This window comes from Narcine bancroftii, chromosome 6 (assembly GCF_036971445.1).
Source record: "Narcine bancroftii isolate sNarBan1 chromosome 6, sNarBan1.hap1, whole genome shotgun sequence".
Classification (NCBI taxonomy): domain Eukaryota; kingdom Metazoa; phylum Chordata; class Chondrichthyes; order Torpediniformes; family Narcinidae; genus Narcine; species Narcine bancroftii.
Window position 1 is genome coordinate 176593456 of NC_091474.1, and position 17322 is coordinate 176610777.

Below are 17322 nucleotides of genomic sequence, written 5' to 3' on the forward strand. Positions count from 1 at the left end.
TCCTGAAGATTACATTTGTTCATTAGTCCCACTGTGAAAAAGGATGTAGTACTCCCTGAGTCAAAAAATGCAAATGTATGTGTTGATGCACATCCATTCTTGGTCTTGCCTTATACAAGTACTATTGAGAGTTTGCTGTTGTTCTTGTTGGCCCTAGTAAGACCACTTGTCTGAACTGAGGCTGTAACACTGTGGTTTGTTGCTTTCTTTGTTTCTTTTTGCTAATTTTCCGATTCCTTGCTGCTTTGGTGAATATGTAGCATTCTAGGATGCTTCTGATTGTCTATATCACGGTCCAGTCACTTCTTACAGTTTTTACTGATGTGACCTCCACACAGACAGCTAAAACATATTCCGTTTTCTTTTAGAAAAAATGATTTTCTCATCACACGACTTCTTTTCTAACTAAGCACACTTTTCCAAGGTAAGCTCATCTTTACAGAACAGTTTTTCTCAGCAGGCAAACTCTCATTTTCTTCAGTTACTTTATCCATTTCCTTACTTGCAGCTGATACATTAGTGGAAAAGGTACTCTTTCTTAATTTCAGACTAGGCTGTAGCTTGAACCTATTTATGTCTTTGAATGTTGTTGGGAGTATCCTTGATTTTCCCAAGCACTTGTACAGTTGCGATCTGCACATGTCATTCAAAGAACCCCACAATATCCTGAAAGGTAACATCCTTTCTATATTTTGTCTTAAGTTTGCAAACTCTAGTTCTCCACAAATCATTCAATTTACAAGGCAATTTCCTGATGATGATTAACATATTAGAGGCTAAGTTAAGCTCACTCATTCAGCCAATATCTTCCATGGCATTACAGCATCCTCTTAAAAGCAGGTCGTATGCTTGTAAAGCCTTTCCATCCTCCGATTTTATGATGACCATGAAAGAACCTTATCTATAAAGGCCCTCACAATTTTATACTCATTGCCAAAATGATCTTGTAGTAATACCTTTGCCTTAACAAAACCCCTTTCTGGGTCCATATGTAGGCAACTCCTCACTGGTTCCTTTGGCTATTCTCCAGTGAACAGTTCTAGATAATAAAGACGATCTCTGGCACTTTTGTTATTACTTTCTGTATTATGTTCGTAAGATTTAATGAATGATTGATGTTGATGTGGATTTGCATTAAAAACTTGAATCTCCTTCTTGAGTAAGGAATGGAGAATGGTGATCATTGATGATTGAACCCTGGCAATACTATGCTTGGGGGTGGGGGGAAATTTGTCCATATATATTTATGCCTTGTGATTGTGGTACAAAAGGTTCGGCCTTCGTATCAAATGCTCTCATTTTACGCGACGGCTTCCCACCATCAGACCTCCTAGATAGATCGCTTTGAACAACAGATCCTTTCGAATTTGTCAGTACCTTCTCTTCAGCCTTTTTAGTAATAAGCCTCGATTTCAGATCCCATTGTTCAAGGAGTTTGTACCTCCTCCCCAGACCAAGATTGGTTTCCTTCAAGTGCTCTTCAAAACATATGGGGTTGGTAATTTAATTGGGGGCCGTGAATTTCCTTGGCAAGAAAGGTCTTCTATTGTGCTGTACTGTTAAAAAAAAAATTTAGAAAATTGCAAACACCTTGTCAGTCATGCTAAACAGAAAAAATTCTTCAGCAATTGTTGCAGACCATCTATCCATTGTACTTTTCATACAGGACAATTAACTTTGCATTTTTCCATCTTGAGACATTGACTTCTTTCTGTCAGGTGCAGTGAATTGTACTAGTGTTGGTTAAAACCTTCCTCCACCCTCTCCCATTGGCATTAGGAGCACCATAGGTACTTAATCACTTCCCTTCCAAACACATTGTTCAGGTCATCAGGTAAGCTGTCCTTGCCTTCAACAGAACAGAACCATCTATTATTTTCAGTTTTGAAGACTGAATTAAGTGCTTCTTCAGTTCCATCATCGGTTCCATAATGTGCCTTCCCACTAACACAAACCTGAATTTTACTGAAACAATATCTCTAGGTTTATTATTATCTGAATATTTTCTGTATTGATCTTAGTCTGAATGAAATTGAGATTGTGGATTTACTTAGCTGAGCAGGTAAAATTAGACAACCTCTTCTATGAACAGGAACAATGGGTAATTAGGAGCTGCAAGGCAGTGAGATTTGTAACATATTTCAACAAACATGAGCTGCATTTTTCATGAACATGTGGTAGAGCTACACAGATTTTTTTTCCAAAATAACCTTTATTCACAATAAATTATTTCCAAACAAGAAAACTGTCAAGTCTTTTTACATTCATAATATCAGTCATATCTATACATTCTCATCAATGTACATTATTACATTTAATACCCTATTACCACACTGTAGCATCTTGTTGCTTCCCTCCCCCCCTCAAATCTCCCTCAATCTCAGTGCCCGGTAAAGAGAGGATTCAAGACTGTGGTCCTTCCCCCATTGTACAAACCTTCAGTGTGTCCCTCAGCACGAACTCCAGCAGTCTGGAATGCAGCAGTCGTCAGCATTCCCGTACCGACATCTCAGTATGCTGAAAGACCAACAGGTTTCGGTCAGACCAAAGGGCATTTTTCACTGAGTTAATAGTCTTCCAGCAGTTATGGATGTCCGACTCTGAGTGTATCCCTGGAAACAGCTGGTAGATCAGAGAATCCTCTGCCAAGCTGCCTCTGCCCCTGAACAATGGCAAAGACCCCTGGATCCTTCCCCATACAGTCTTTGTGAATGTGCATTCAGCAAAGAGGTGGCCGACATTCTCCACTCCACCGCAGCCATCCTGAGAACAACGTGTATGGAGGGTGATGTTCCAGTTGTACAAGGATCTCACTGAGAGTGCTCCTCTCATCGCCAGCCAGGCCAAGACTTGGAGCTTGTTTGTGAGTCCTGATCAGAACGCATTCCTGCTGGCTAGATCAAAATGTGTCACTCTGAAAGTTCATTGATGAATTTCTGTCACAAACCAAGCTTGATTAGATCAGCCATTTTCCACATTTAACCTGTGCAAAATGTGCACATTGGACTCTATGCAAAGCATTGTGGGGAAATGAGGTCTCTCTCTCTCTCTATCTATATATTTGATCTTATAATTCTCTCAGCTAAACCAGGTTCTAATGGTGCTTCTTATTCTGCAGATATGAAAAATGAATAATATTCCACTGGTCATTCAATTAACCAATTTACATCCCTTTTCAGGTTCTTTATGCCCTTCATCTTAAGTTCCTGGGCTCCACCTTCACCTCTCTGGTGGTCATTGAGTCGTAAAGCACAGAAATATTTTTAGCCCACCATATTCATGCCAACTATCAAGTACCCATCTTTATTAATCCCATTTATCACCATTTGGTCCATATCATTCTATATGTTGGTATTTCAAATCCTCTTAAGGAGAGAGCACCTATCTCTGCCAATAGGAAGGCCAAACCAAATTTCAACTATCCTCTGGGCAAAAAACATGCTTCATCCCCTTCATCTCACCTTTTACCCTAAATCTATGCAGTCTAGATTTAGATACATCTGCTATAGGAAAAGTTGCCAACTATCAATCTTATCTAGTTACATCATAATTTGGTATGCCTCCATTATCCCTGTTCCACCCCCCCACCCCCCACCCCCACCCCCACTCCCTCAGCCTCCATTGCAAGGAAAAGAAGCTCAAACAATCAGGTCTCTCCTTTTTTTACTGGTGCTCCCTCCTGGAAAACTTCCTGGTAAATCTCCTGTGGACCCTTTCCTTGCATCACAATCCAATTCTGTTCCATGGAGTGGATACCAGGACTTAATAGGAATTGTTCACAGGGCTGCCAGTATGTATTCAGTGAGAAACAGAGTTAACATTTCAAGCCAACAAACTTTCATTAGTAGAAAAAAAACTGAATTGAAACAGATTTGGAGTGAGTCCATTGTGAAGAAGAAAGTGTAAGGAGAAGATGAGGGAGAAACAATCAAAAGCAAAGCATATTCTCCTTTCATTTCAGATTTCTGATATATTTTATTCATTTGTTCATCAGGATCAACCCATGAATTATATATATGTGTATATATATATATATTTTTTAATTTATATATTTTTTTTAACCAATCCCAAATTGTCCTTGAGAAGGTGATGATTAGATGTCTTCTTGAAATCTGCAACGGCATCGCAGGAGGTGGTGGGAACCACGGGCACTTGATGTCCACAAAGGAATTCACTTTTGCTTCTCCATCTCTTCTTGGTAGGGGCACTGGACTAGTGGAATCAATTGGTGTGCCTTTTCAGGCAAACAAAAGTGAACAAATTTTGTGTATTATGTACATGACAGTATAAAGAACCTAGACCAGAGTTTGGATGTGATGAGTCAACTGTTCCAGGGAGGTGATAACAGAAGCATATAAAATAGTGAAAATAATTTAAAGGTGTCATCAGTTCATCTAACTGTTTTGCCAGTGTAAATGTAAATAAATGGTGTCAGCATTTAATGTTTTGGATAATGGGATTTCCAATCACTGATGGCTAAATATAATATTGACACTTGACAGGGAACCATGATAACCTGTTTTAAACAACTGAGAAATGCATTGTTCCTGTGTGTTGACAGTCTGATTAATTTCAATAATGGTGCAGCAAAATAATTAGAGAGCCACCAACAATTCCATGTTTTCTTTTCTCCAGGGAGTTGTGCGTTGTTAGTTACTTGCATGTGGAGGTAGACTGTTTAGAAGGATAAGTGTCAACCATAAAGGTTCCAAATCATTCAATATGTACAATGTCATGGTACCAGAATAAAATAACTTGTAACTAATGCTCAAGCTCTGGATCTGCATTTCTCTTTAATCATCGGTTGAAATTATGGTTCATAGTCCCAATTCAAAGACACTGCTGGTACAATCATCTATCTTTTTATCCATTCAAGACAAAAACTATAAGGCATTTTCAAACATATTTAACATCTGAGAGCGTCATGAGTCTGGAGCTTTCCAGTCCTTTGTCCCATTTTACATGTGATATTCTGTTGCAATTCAGCAAGTCAATTAAGAATTATTTCTAATGCCATATTCTGTATAAGTAAGAATTCCAACGATCTGTTCTGGCAGAGATTAAAGTAACAATGGAATAGATTTATTGAAAAACTAATTTTTCTGATGTCAATTTAAGAAAAAATCTTTTCCATCACTATGATTTATGGGTTCAAGACAATTTAATTCTAAGTATGGTTGATGCATAAATTTGTCCTGCCTATGTGAACAGGACTGGCTTCAATTTTGAACTCATTGTTGCATACAAATAAGCACATTCACATTGCATAAGTAAGATCAATAGTGGAAAAGAACATGATTGCATTGATCAAGGAGTTCATAATGACCCTAGCTTAAGCATCGAAGAGTGACTACGTTGTCAAACACAAAGTCCATCCACCAATGAAACGCAAACTTTACATTCCCTATTAGTTTATTTTTCAAATGTATGTTTTGTTGACTGTTGTGACAAATATAAATGTCCAACCAAGCGCCTACTCATTTACATTGCCTGTTGATCTTTCAATAGCAGTTTTATCACGGGTGTAGAAAGTATTGTCTGCAAGAAAAGTTTTGTGATGATTGAGTGGATTTATGGCCAGGAGTCTGACATAATGGTAAGGTTATCAACCTGAATTTTATCTTAAATATCCTAACCAATCATCTTGCAAATGTACTCAAAGCAGGCATTAATCTCTCTATAGATTGACTAATGTGCATTTAAGAATTCTAACTTCATCCTTCAGGACTTCTGTATTATCAAAACCTGACCAAAGATTCATATCTGACTGTATTACTAATAGCTGTAAGAAAGGCAGAGCACAGTGGTATATTGGCTTTATGTACTGTAGTTTCTCTATCAGTGATGTTTGTTGGAACAATAATGTTTCATGTCATGTTATCAATGAACATAATCAAAGGGTCAATATCTGAGAGAAAGAAATATCAAAATCTGGCCATGTTACAAATGTGTATCTTATTGTTCTTTATTCCCATGTACTTCCCTGTGAATCTCAGAGCTTCCTTGAATGTATCAGAGACAGCTATTTGCATTTATGGTGGTGACAGTATTCATACACAAGCCCATACTTTACCTTTTACCTGGTACAGTATGCGGGCTTTTATTTGTTTGGCTTACAGTGGAGCATCATGTGGCTCTGGATAATGGAAGTACGGAATAAGGAGTAAGACATTAACATATGTTTCATTGTATGTATCTCAGGGCAAGTGTCTATGTTCTGACAAATAGTGAGATATATTCCATGATAAAAGGAACATAGAAAATAAGAGAGGAATTGGTTATTCAGCTCCAATCACTATTCACCTTGGCTGATCATCCACCTTTAGTGATCTATTCTTGCATTCTCCTCATGTTTCTTGCAACCCTTAGGTATTAAAAATTTTCTCTATCATCTTCATGAATATAATCATTGATGTCCTCCACTGCCTTCTGTGGTACAAAATTCCACAGGTTCACTCACCTCTGGATGAATACATTTCTCCTGATTTTGGCATCCTGATATTGGGACTCTGATTGGGAATCAGGAAAATACTCCTTGTATTTAGTCTGTTTGGTCCTGTTAGAATTTTAGAACAAAGAACATAGAAAATTACATCACTCTACCAGGCCTTTGGTCCACAATGTTTTCCCAATCCCTATATACCAATCAAAAATAAAACCTAAACCCTGAATCATAACCCTCTATTTTTATTTTATCCATGTGCCTGGCACCCATTCTGTTAAAAAAAAACTTACCCATGATGTCTCCCCAAAACTTTCCTTCCTTTACTTTGTACAGTTGTCCTCTGGTGTTTACTACACCCACCCTGGGAAAAAAAGATGTTGACTGTCTACTTTATCTATGCCTCTGATCATCTCATAACCCCATTAAGTCACCTCTTATCCTTCTTTGCTCCAAAGAGAAAAGCCCCAGCTCTGCTAGCCTTGCCTCATGAGAAATATTTTCCAATCCAAGAAAAATCCTGGTAACTCTCCTCTGCACTTCTCCATAGCTTCCACATCTTTCCTGTAATAAAGTGACCAGAAATGAACACAATATTCTAAGTGTGATCTCACCAGAGATGTGTAGAGCTGCAACATGACCTCATGATTCCTGAACTCAATCCCGCAATCAGTGAAGTCCAGCATACTACAGGCTTTCTTAACTGTCCTATCGACCTTCTTAAATGCTCTATCAACCTTCAAGACAACCTTGAGAGATGTATGGATTTTGACCCAAGTTTCCTTTGTTCATCCACACTGTTAAATATCCTACTGTTAACCATGTACTCTGCCTTCAAGAATGACTTGCCAAAATTCATCACCTCACACTTATCTGAGTTGAACTCCATCTGCCACTTCTCTGCCTAGTTCTGCATTCGGTCTTTTTCCTGTCGTAATCTACGACAGCCTTCAACACTATCCACAATACCATCAACCTTCATATTGTTTGAAGACTTATTACCCATCCCGCTATTTCTTCATCCAATTCATTTATAAAAGGAGAGGGTGGTCCCAGAACATATCCCTGCAGAACTCCACTATTCACTAACCTCCAGGCAGAATACTTTCTGTCCACTGCTACACTCTGCTTTCTACAGGCAAGCTAATTCTATATCCACATATCTAGGTTTCCATATGCCTTGTGACTTTCTGAATGAATCTCCAATGGGGAACCTTGCAATATTCTCTTCTCCCTTCTGTTGGACAGAAGATGTCCTTTACTTTCCTGCTGTTGTCAGACTTGAATAGAGCACTCACTGTGAGAAGATGATGTCCTTGCACTGAATTTTAACTGCACTTCTCTAGATACCTTGGACTATGTTTTAATACTTTTCTCCATATCCTGCACTACTTGACTGTCTGTAACACTACTTCCTACACTCTTGTTTTATGAGTTGTTTATCGATTAGGTTATTGATTATCATCACACTTTGCTGAATGAGTTGACTTGCTTAGATAGCAAACAAAACAAATTGTTTCTTGGTACACTTGAAAAAAAAACAATTCAATTCAATAAGATTGGGAATTTGTGATTGCTTCTTTTAGCTGAACAATTCCCTCCACCCAGTGTTGATAATTCTCCATTATGCATGGCTTAGTACAGGGCATGCGTGTGTCCTTGAATGTGGGTGAAATTTGATGTAGGCATACACCAGTGAATGGGATTAAAGTACAGAATGCTAGAGGAATTCAGCAGGTCTTTCTTTTTAGACCTGTAGCATAGTAATAGACTCATTCGGCCCATGATCCCATGCTACCCAATTAACCTACAATCCTGGTACATTTTGAACAGTGGGAGGAAACCAGAATGCTCGGATGATCACCCATGTAGACATGGGGAGAACATATAAGCACCTACTGACATCACCGGATTTGAATTTCGGAATCTGTTGTTACGACATAGACCAACAGCAATAGAAATTCACCAAGACAATGGAATCTTCAAAACAATAATTTTTATTAATTACTATTAATAATATAAAATCTTACTTAACCCCATTGTGCATAAATGTATAAATGTGTGTGTGTGCATGGCAGATCCCAAACCATTACAGTTTAGGCACAATTCTGAAGAGATGATTCAGATTTAAAGTTCAGTCTTAGAAATCTTTTGTGTTGAAGTTCAGTCCTTAAACTGCTGTTCAAAAGTTCTCAAACTCACAAATTCTTGTAGATTTGCTTTCAAAGAAATATTTCTTCATACAAATTACTTTTTTTTTCAATTCCCCTCTCTTGCATGGAGGTTGTGAAACTAGTATTTCACATGCTGATCTCACCAACCCAGGCAAGGGTTAAATGAAGTGACTATTACAATTGGCATGCAGAACTGCCCATTCTTGACAAAGAGACAGTTGATGTGGCCCTTTTCTTTGAAGCCACTGATTCTGTGTTCCTCCCTATGTAATGCAAATAAAAGCTCTCACAACTGGAGGGAGAACAAATGTTTCTATTAGCTTATAACTATGGGTAGGATCTCATAGTAGTCTTTGGAAGGGTTCTGGGTTTATGGAGGAAACCAAGGGTTATATGTGAGCAGATGAGAGCGGAGCCAGTCATCAGCACATCACACTACCAGTGAATCCCAGTTCACTGCACCCTGTCAAAGAGAGAACACACAACATAACCTCTTTCATTAAAGGTTACTGCATCTTTGACCCCAGATGTTATTAATATTAATATCAATATTAAAGTTGCCTTCTTGCCAATCACATGATATGATATCACCATTGACTCAAGTTTAAAAACACAACTCATGGCAGTGGTCTCTGACTTCTCTCCCACAGGTCATGAAGCAAATAACTTTCTGTTTACACAGGTGTTTCTCCAGCAAACATTCATTGTCTTCAGTATTTATATGGAACAATTCCTCTAATTTTATGGTTTTTAACTGAACAATGACAAGGCTTTGATGGCTTCTGCTTGACTTTGAATTAACAGACACTTTGTCTTTGGAAGACCTTTCTTATCTGCTAATATGAATATGTGATGTGTCTTTCCCTTTCCAAACCTACCCAATAATAGATAGAAAGATAGATAGATAGACAGATAGATAGATAGATAGATAGATAGATAGATAGATAGATAGATAGTAGCAGCGCTATGGCGGTGTTACAACTCCCAGGAGGCATCGAACCGACCATGTGACATCAGTGCTTGATGATGTCAGCGCATGATTCTAGCTTTTAAAAGGTTGCGTGGGAGATGCAGAGTAAATCTATTTGATTCACTCTAGAAATGCCTTTTGTGGTTATTTCATTGTGTCCACTGCGATTCCAGTGGCCACAATTGGTGACTCTGACAAGTCCAAAAATGTATTTTTGGACAAATGTGGACTATGCAGCTGTTGCTGTGAAGCTGCCACCTTTCTGGAGAGCTGAGCCTGAACTGTGATTCCAACAGGCTGAAGCACAATTTCACCTTCACAAAGTCAAATTGGACACCACTTGTTATTACCATCTCGTCAGCGCCCTGGAGGCCATCACTTAGAGGGTTGGTGATATCCTATGGGATGCACTGCATACCAACAAGTATGATGCTTTAAAAGCACTTATATTACATGTATATGATATGTCCCATAGGCAAAAGGCAGCCAAACTACTACATTTCGATGGGTTGGGAGACTGCACCCCTTCAGAACTAATGGATGAAATTATATTCTTGGCAGCTGGTAAAAGGCCCAATAAGTTATTCGAGCAGCTCTTTTTAAAGCAAATGCCAGATGATATTAGGTTTTTGTTATCCAAGTGTTCATTTGAAGACCCAAGGGCTGTAGTGGCAGAGGTTAACATTGTTTGGATGGCTCAAAAGCACAGAGAGGAAAGACAAGTCTGCACAACCAACCCCTCCAATATTGACCCCGTGTCACACTCTAATGATCATAGCACATCACTCCCTACAAGCAGGCAATCCCCCAAGACAAGCAAGTGGCCTATAGACACCTCGTCTTGATGTTATTACCACAGGCATTGGGGAATAAATGCCTGCAAGTGCCTTCCACCTTGCCCGTTTGTGGGAAATGCCCAGACCAACCACTAGTAAGGGCTGGTGAGAAACCTGCAAACCTACTATATGTATGGGACCAGTTGTTCCAATGAAAATTTCTAGTGGACACAGGTTCACAAGTTAGTGCATTTCCATCCACCAGTTTTGACACAAGCCATCCTACCCTGGACCTGCAACTACAACCAGTTAACAGTTCCAACATTCCAACTTTTGGCACCAGGAAGATGAATGTCAAGTTCGAGAATCATCTCTACATTTGACCATTTATTATAGCAGCAGTTTCCCGACCTTTGCTTGATGCAGATTTTCTTCGGCATTATTCATTCCTCATTGACTTAAAAGGATGTCGGCTAATAGATGGAACTACATTTCTGACTATTCCTCAAGCAGATGCCTATACCTCTGCTCTGTGCCTTTAAACATTAGGTAAACCAGTAGATGAATTCTCCAAGCTGTTTGGCGATTTCCCTGAGATTACTACTCTATGATTTTTTGCCTCCACTGCAAAGCATGATGTTACTCATCGCATTTGTACTAAGGGCCCTCCTCTCTATGCTAAAGCCCACCACTTGCTTCCAGAGATGTACTTAGCTAAGGAAGAGTTTGCCAAGATGGAGGAACTAGGCATAATTCGTAGGCCCGACAGTCCCTGGGCATCTCCATTACATATGGTCCTGAAACACAATGGAGGTTGGCGACCTTGTGGAGATTACAGGTGGCTTGACAACACCACCATCCCAGATCGTTATCTGATATCTCATATTCAGGATTTCTTGACTAATTTGCATGGACCAAAGATCTTCTCCAAAACAGATGGTGCTTGGCCATCACCAAGTACCAGTAGAGCCAGAAGTAATTCCAAAAACAGCAATAATTACCCCATTTGCATTGTTCGAATTTTTATGAATGCCATTTGGATTACAGAATGCCGCCCAATCATTTCAACAGGTGATGGATGCTTCAGCATGTGGTATGAACAATGTCTTAATTTACCGCAATGACATTTTAGTGGCCAGTAGGACAAAGGAAAAAGATTTGGAACATCTTTGTACATTTTTTATTCATCTTCAAAAGTTTGGACTGTCCATCAATCCAGATAAATGCGTTTTTGGAGAAGAAATAATAGATTTCTTAGGGCATAGGAAGGTGTGATTCTGCTGCCATCCAAAGTTAAGGCCATTACCTACTACTCAAGACCTGCTATGGTTTAAAACCTGCAGGAAATTTTGGGAATGGTAAATTTTTACCGTCGGTTACTTCCGGGAGCAGCTCAAATCATGAAGCCTCTTTTCGATTTACTGTCCAGGAACACCAAAACCATCCATTGGACTGAAGAGGGAAACAATGCCTTCTTGAAGACAAAAGATTTGCTAACTGATGCCACTGTGCTCAGTTACCCAGTTTTAAATGCAGCCACCGCCCTTTCTACAGATGCTTCCAGTATGTCCATAGGAGGTGCATTTCATTAATATGTCAATGGGCAATGGAAACCGTTATATTCTTCAGCTGCCATCTTCATGAAGCAGAGAAGAAATACAGTGCTTTTAAAAACAAGCTTTTAGCCATTTACTTGTCCATTCGACACTTCTGTTATTTTTTTGGAGGGCAAAGATTTTACTATGTACACTGACCACAAGTCCTTAATATTTGCATTTTCCAAGGACACAGAGCCCTGCTCAGCATGACAACAGCAATTACCATTCATTTCAGAATTCTCCAGAAAAAATTCTACATATTTCCGGAAAAGACAATGTAGTAGCTGATGCACTTTCCCACTCTACTCCACTCGAGATTTTGTTTGTGGATCAAGGTATTGACAGCATAGCTTAGGCTGTGGCCCAAGAACATGACCATGAGATGGATACTTATCAGACTGCAATCATGAACCTGCAATTGAAGGATGTCCAGTTTGGAGTTAATGGCAACTACTCCTCTGTGATAGATCAATGGGATACCCACGTCGAGTAGTTCCAGCATCATGGAAACGTCGATTATTCAACTCTCACATCCATTGATTAGATCTACCATTCATATGATTTATGACAGGTTTGTGTGCCACGATCTTAAAAAATTATGTTACACAAATGGTGAGGTCCTGCATTGCCCACCAAAAAGCAAAAGTTCAGCTGCATTCTAAGGCACCACTACAGTCCTTTCCGGCAGTTACTCGTCATTTTGCTCATGTCCACGTGGACATTATTGGTCCGATTCCTCTTTCAAGAAGATACCATTATCTTTTTACAGTAATAGACAGGTTTACGCGGTGGCACGAGGCTGTGCCTATGGTGGATGCGACTGCAGACATTTGTGCTTGGGTGTTCCTCATTTCCTGGGTATCTTGTTTTGGTTTACTAGTTGGTGCATGTTACTTCAGATAGAGGACCACAATTTACTTCCTCGCTGTGGATGGCCTTATCTTGCTTGCTCAGTAAAACAACTCATCATAGAAATGCCTATCATCCCCAGGCCAATGGAATGGTGGAAATATTTCATCAACATCTCAAGTGAGCCTTGATAGCTTGGTTAGAGGACCCAAACTGGGCTGATGAGCTGCCCTGGATATTACTGGGCATTCGAACAACTCCAAAGGAAGACCTCCAAGCTTCATCTGTGGAGCTTGTGCATGGTGCACTGTTGGTGGTTCCTGGAGAGTTTGTCCCCTACCATTCCAACTCCAGCGATGATCCTAAGGAAATGTTGTGCAGGCTAAGAGAGACCGTAGGAAAATACCACCATCCTCACATGGAGAACACTCTTCCTTTGTGCCTGAAGACCTCAAAAACTGTGAATATGTCTTTGTGCTAAGGGGAACTAGATGGACTTGTATTTTGGACATTGGAGGGAAGCCACAGTCTTTCACTATTGACAGGCTTAAACCAGCTCATGTGGACAAGTCTTCCCCACTGCAACAGTCCATCACAGAGGTCGGTAACCTAAAAAACAGACAAACCTTTCTGCCAGTTCTAAAAATGCCTTGGGTCGTCATTTCATCATGTCCACTGCGATTCCAGTGGCCACTATATATAATTTTATCATAACAATCAATTACAACATAATTCTGCAACACATTAGATGTCAACATTACCTGATATGTAATATTTAAACGTTATTATTTTGTGCACTAAAGTGTATAACAACATCCTTCCATGTTATCTTGCATCTATCATTTTTGTTTCTCCAATCGTCTTTACCTCTTTACATCCTGCATAGTCACGTTCGCACTACATTTTTGGATAATCTGCAAAAAGGGAAATCTATCTGATAACCAAAACTCAATCTGAGTGAGTCCCATTTGCTTTGATCACCAGTTTAAGACCATATCTGCTCATCATTTTTTTTCGGGGCAGGCGAAGGCATTTTTGCAATGATCCCTAAATGATTTAACCTCCTCATGTCTTGATACATTCAGCTACTCCAGAAAAACAAGAACCCAAGCCTCTTCCCACCGTCTGGAGTAATGACGTCTTCACGCCTCTGTGTGTGTTTGATTGACGGGCCGGGGATGAGGACTCTTCCATTTCCAAGAAATGAGGGGGGGGAGAGTATCTTTAAACTGGCACCCGTCGCCTCTCGCCGCGAAACCACCAGGAGAGCATCCTTGTATTTTGTAAATTCCAATATTCACAACGATTCTTTGTGTCTGAGACGTCTCTATTTGTGTCGAGTTGGTGGTTAATAGTTAGCTCCCTCTGCGCTCCCCTATCTCCCGGTGGGCCGGACCTCTCGCTCGGCTGTCATGGCGCTTGCTGCGGGGGTTGGCGGCCGGAGGAAAGTTTGTTATTATTATGACGGTAAGAGCGACTGCACTGGGTCGGGGACCTGGGGGAAGGGAGTAGCAGTCGGTGTTCTGCGGTCGGGGTGGGGACCCGGGGCTGGCGGGTTCGCTCCCGCCGTCGGGGTTTACACGTGCTGAAGTAGCGCCGAGCTGAGCCGGTGCCGGATAGTGGGGGTCTGGGGTCGTCTCCAGCTGCGGCCGGGCCGCACTGACCAGGGGCAGAGACGATGCGCCGCTTGCGCTGCATCCCGGGCCAGTTGGAACGAGGGGTTCGTGGAACCGGTCGAATCTGTTCATGTTCTTCCCCTTCTTCGGGGCGAGGGAACTCTACCAAATTAAAACACCCCCAGTAGCCAATGTCAATCTGCATTTTCTGTTCACGGATTTATTCAATTCCGTGAAATATATTGTTTATTCTGACGAGCATTTTAAACAACTTGCATTTACAAATAACTTTTCAACGTCATGCAATATCCTAAATCTGTTGCATCTGATCATGTTCACCAAAGTAAATTATAGAGATACCAACAAAAGTCGTTTATTGGAAACAATTAACTACAAACGAATAGAAGTGATGAATAAAGTTATTTTGAAACTCGTAGCACGTGGAATCCTCAGTTCTTAAAGAAAGCGTAACCTCGTATCTCATAAGAGTTTATGTAACTTTTTTTAAATGGGGACACACGCAAATGTTTACATAACTTTTCCATTATCCATGGGGCCCAGTTCTGTTACTTCCAAGTGCCCTGGTTTCCTTCTGCAACCCAAAGACATACATGCTCATAGATTTTGTTTTGGTTCGAATGTGAATGGGCTAGAGTTCAAGTGGTTGGTAGAATTGTTTGGGATGTGAGAAGAATAAGCTACAGGAGAAATTAGTTGGTGAATTGCATTGCGGTTTAAACAGAATGAACTTAATTGTTTAAGTGACAACCACCTCTGTGGTCGGGAATTGGGAAAGCCACATATGCATTAACTCAGAGTTTTTATCTTCTCAATTGCAAACTCCTAACTCCGAAACTGTATGCAATATCTGTAGTAGCCACTCCAGGTAATTCCAAAAGATCACTTTACAGGATAGCCTTCAGGTATGTCTGATCTTGATTTTGCACAATACTTGTTAGAATTAACTTGCATGTCTTAATAAATTCCTTAATTTGCACTAATTTGGAGAATCTCAGGGTTGTATGTGAAGCTACTTAAATGTAATTTTTTTTCATACAGCATAGTAACAGGTCCTTTTGGCCCATGCTGCTCAATTGCACCCAATTGACCTACAACCCCTGGTATGTTTCAGAGGGTGGTGGAAACAAGAGCCCCCAGAGAAAACCCATGTAGACACAAAAAGAATGTTCAAACTCTTTACAGAGTGGGATTCAAACCCATGTCCCGATCACTGGGGCTGTAACAGTAGCCGCTTTTAGGTGGATTCTCCAACAAGAATGCTCCTGCAGAAGCGTTTGCAGACCTGTGGAATGGTCGTTCAAATGGCAGCCCAAAAAGCACTGTGCTGTCCACCTGAAAGGGACAGCTGCAGGAGAGCCGCCTTGGAGCACAGTCCAGCTCCTGTCCCTTTGGGACGTCGGAGCAGGGGCAACCGGCACGGGACATCAAGGCAGGGGCGGCAGGTGATGCGGGGTGTCAGGGCTGGGGAGGGAGGCGTGGGATTTTGGGGCAGGGGCAACTGGTGCGGGACATTGAGGCAGCCAGCGCGGGCTGCCCCTGCCCCAAAGTCCCGCGCTGGGGAGCAGGGGCAGCGGGGAGAGGGACTGTCAGGCGTGAGGATAGGGGCTGTCAGGTGCGGGAGTTGGGTCTATGGCTGATTTTCATCAGCCTGGCCCTTTACAGCTGCTTTTAGGAGGCTGCGTTCAGGTGCCTAGGTGGACTTCAGTGCTCCGGCGATTATCCCTCCCGGAGGAGGGTTAGAAACTGCGCCTCAGAGGTGCCTCCTGCTCTTTCATGTAGATACTCTGAGAGCTACATAGGGGTAGAATATGTGACTTTGCATCGGGGTATTCTAGCCACCTGATGAGCCTAGTGTTGTGCTAACCATTACACCATCCATGCTGCTCATGTCCATACTCTGATAATAAATCTGAACTTGAACTATATCTAATTTGTGCAACTTTTTCTATAAATTAATAAGAGGCCAATAACTCTTAACTATCACAATTCTGCATTGCACTTGGTAATTGAATTTTGTACATTATTTAAATTCCATTGAAACAAATGACTGAAGCTTCCATTTTGGTTGTTTTTCATGCCTTTCTATCTTTACTTTTGTTTTCATTGACTTGCATTCATCTTGGATATAGATCTACCTAGCTGGCTTTTGTAAGTCAAAGTCATTTTCTTTGAGTCCACCCCCTGCCCAATCCCTGCTCATTACATTGTCTTTGTCTGAACAGTAAGTCATTACTGGCTGTGCCATCTCTCAAATGTGTTGAACAATCTGTACAACCCAATGCAGTATCTTCTGAATAATTTTGTGAACAAAACTTGTGCAGTCATCTTCTGCAACAGTGTCATCTCTGCCAAATTCCCTTTAAAAGCCCTCACAATGGCACTTTATGGTAGGCAATTTGCCTTTCACATATTTCCATTTTGGTATTAAGCTGTAGAGTTGGATGGGACATAAACTACCCCAACTTGTTCATGCTTGTCATGTTGACTAAGAGTTTAGTCATTTACCTGCACACCATAGAGCATTACAGCATAGAAAACAAGGCCTTCAGCCCTTCCAGTCTGTGCCAAATATGATTTTGCCATGTCTCATTGACCTGCAGTCATTCCATATTCATCCATATCCCTCCCAACTATGTACTTGTTCAAATTATTTTTAATGTTAAAATTGAGTGCACAATCATCACTTCAGCTGGCAATTCATTCCATTCTCCCACCAGCAATTTCCTCTAATGTTCCCCCTAAACTTCTCTCCTTTTGCCCTTAATCCAAGTCCTCTGATTTGTATCTCACTTAGCCTCAGTAGAAAAAGCACATGTTCCTCAAAACCTTTTCTACCTGTTAAAATGTCTTCTCATTGTAATTTTCTGCCACCATCC

The 17322-nt window shown here is 40.7% G+C and overlaps 1 protein-coding gene across 1 annotated transcript in view; it reads left to right on the top strand.

Moving 5' to 3' along the window:
• Positions 1-14204: 14204 nt before the first annotated feature.
• Positions 14205-17322, top strand: part of LOC138736781 (histone deacetylase 2-like) — a 59349-nt gene continuing 56231 nt past the window's right edge. Inside the window, exon 1 of the mRNA XM_069886821.1 lies at positions 14205-14276. Coding sequence (XP_069742922.1) covers positions 14222-14276 — 55 coding nt within the window. The 5' untranslated portion in view covers positions 14205-14221. The remainder of the gene's footprint in view (positions 14277-17322) is intronic.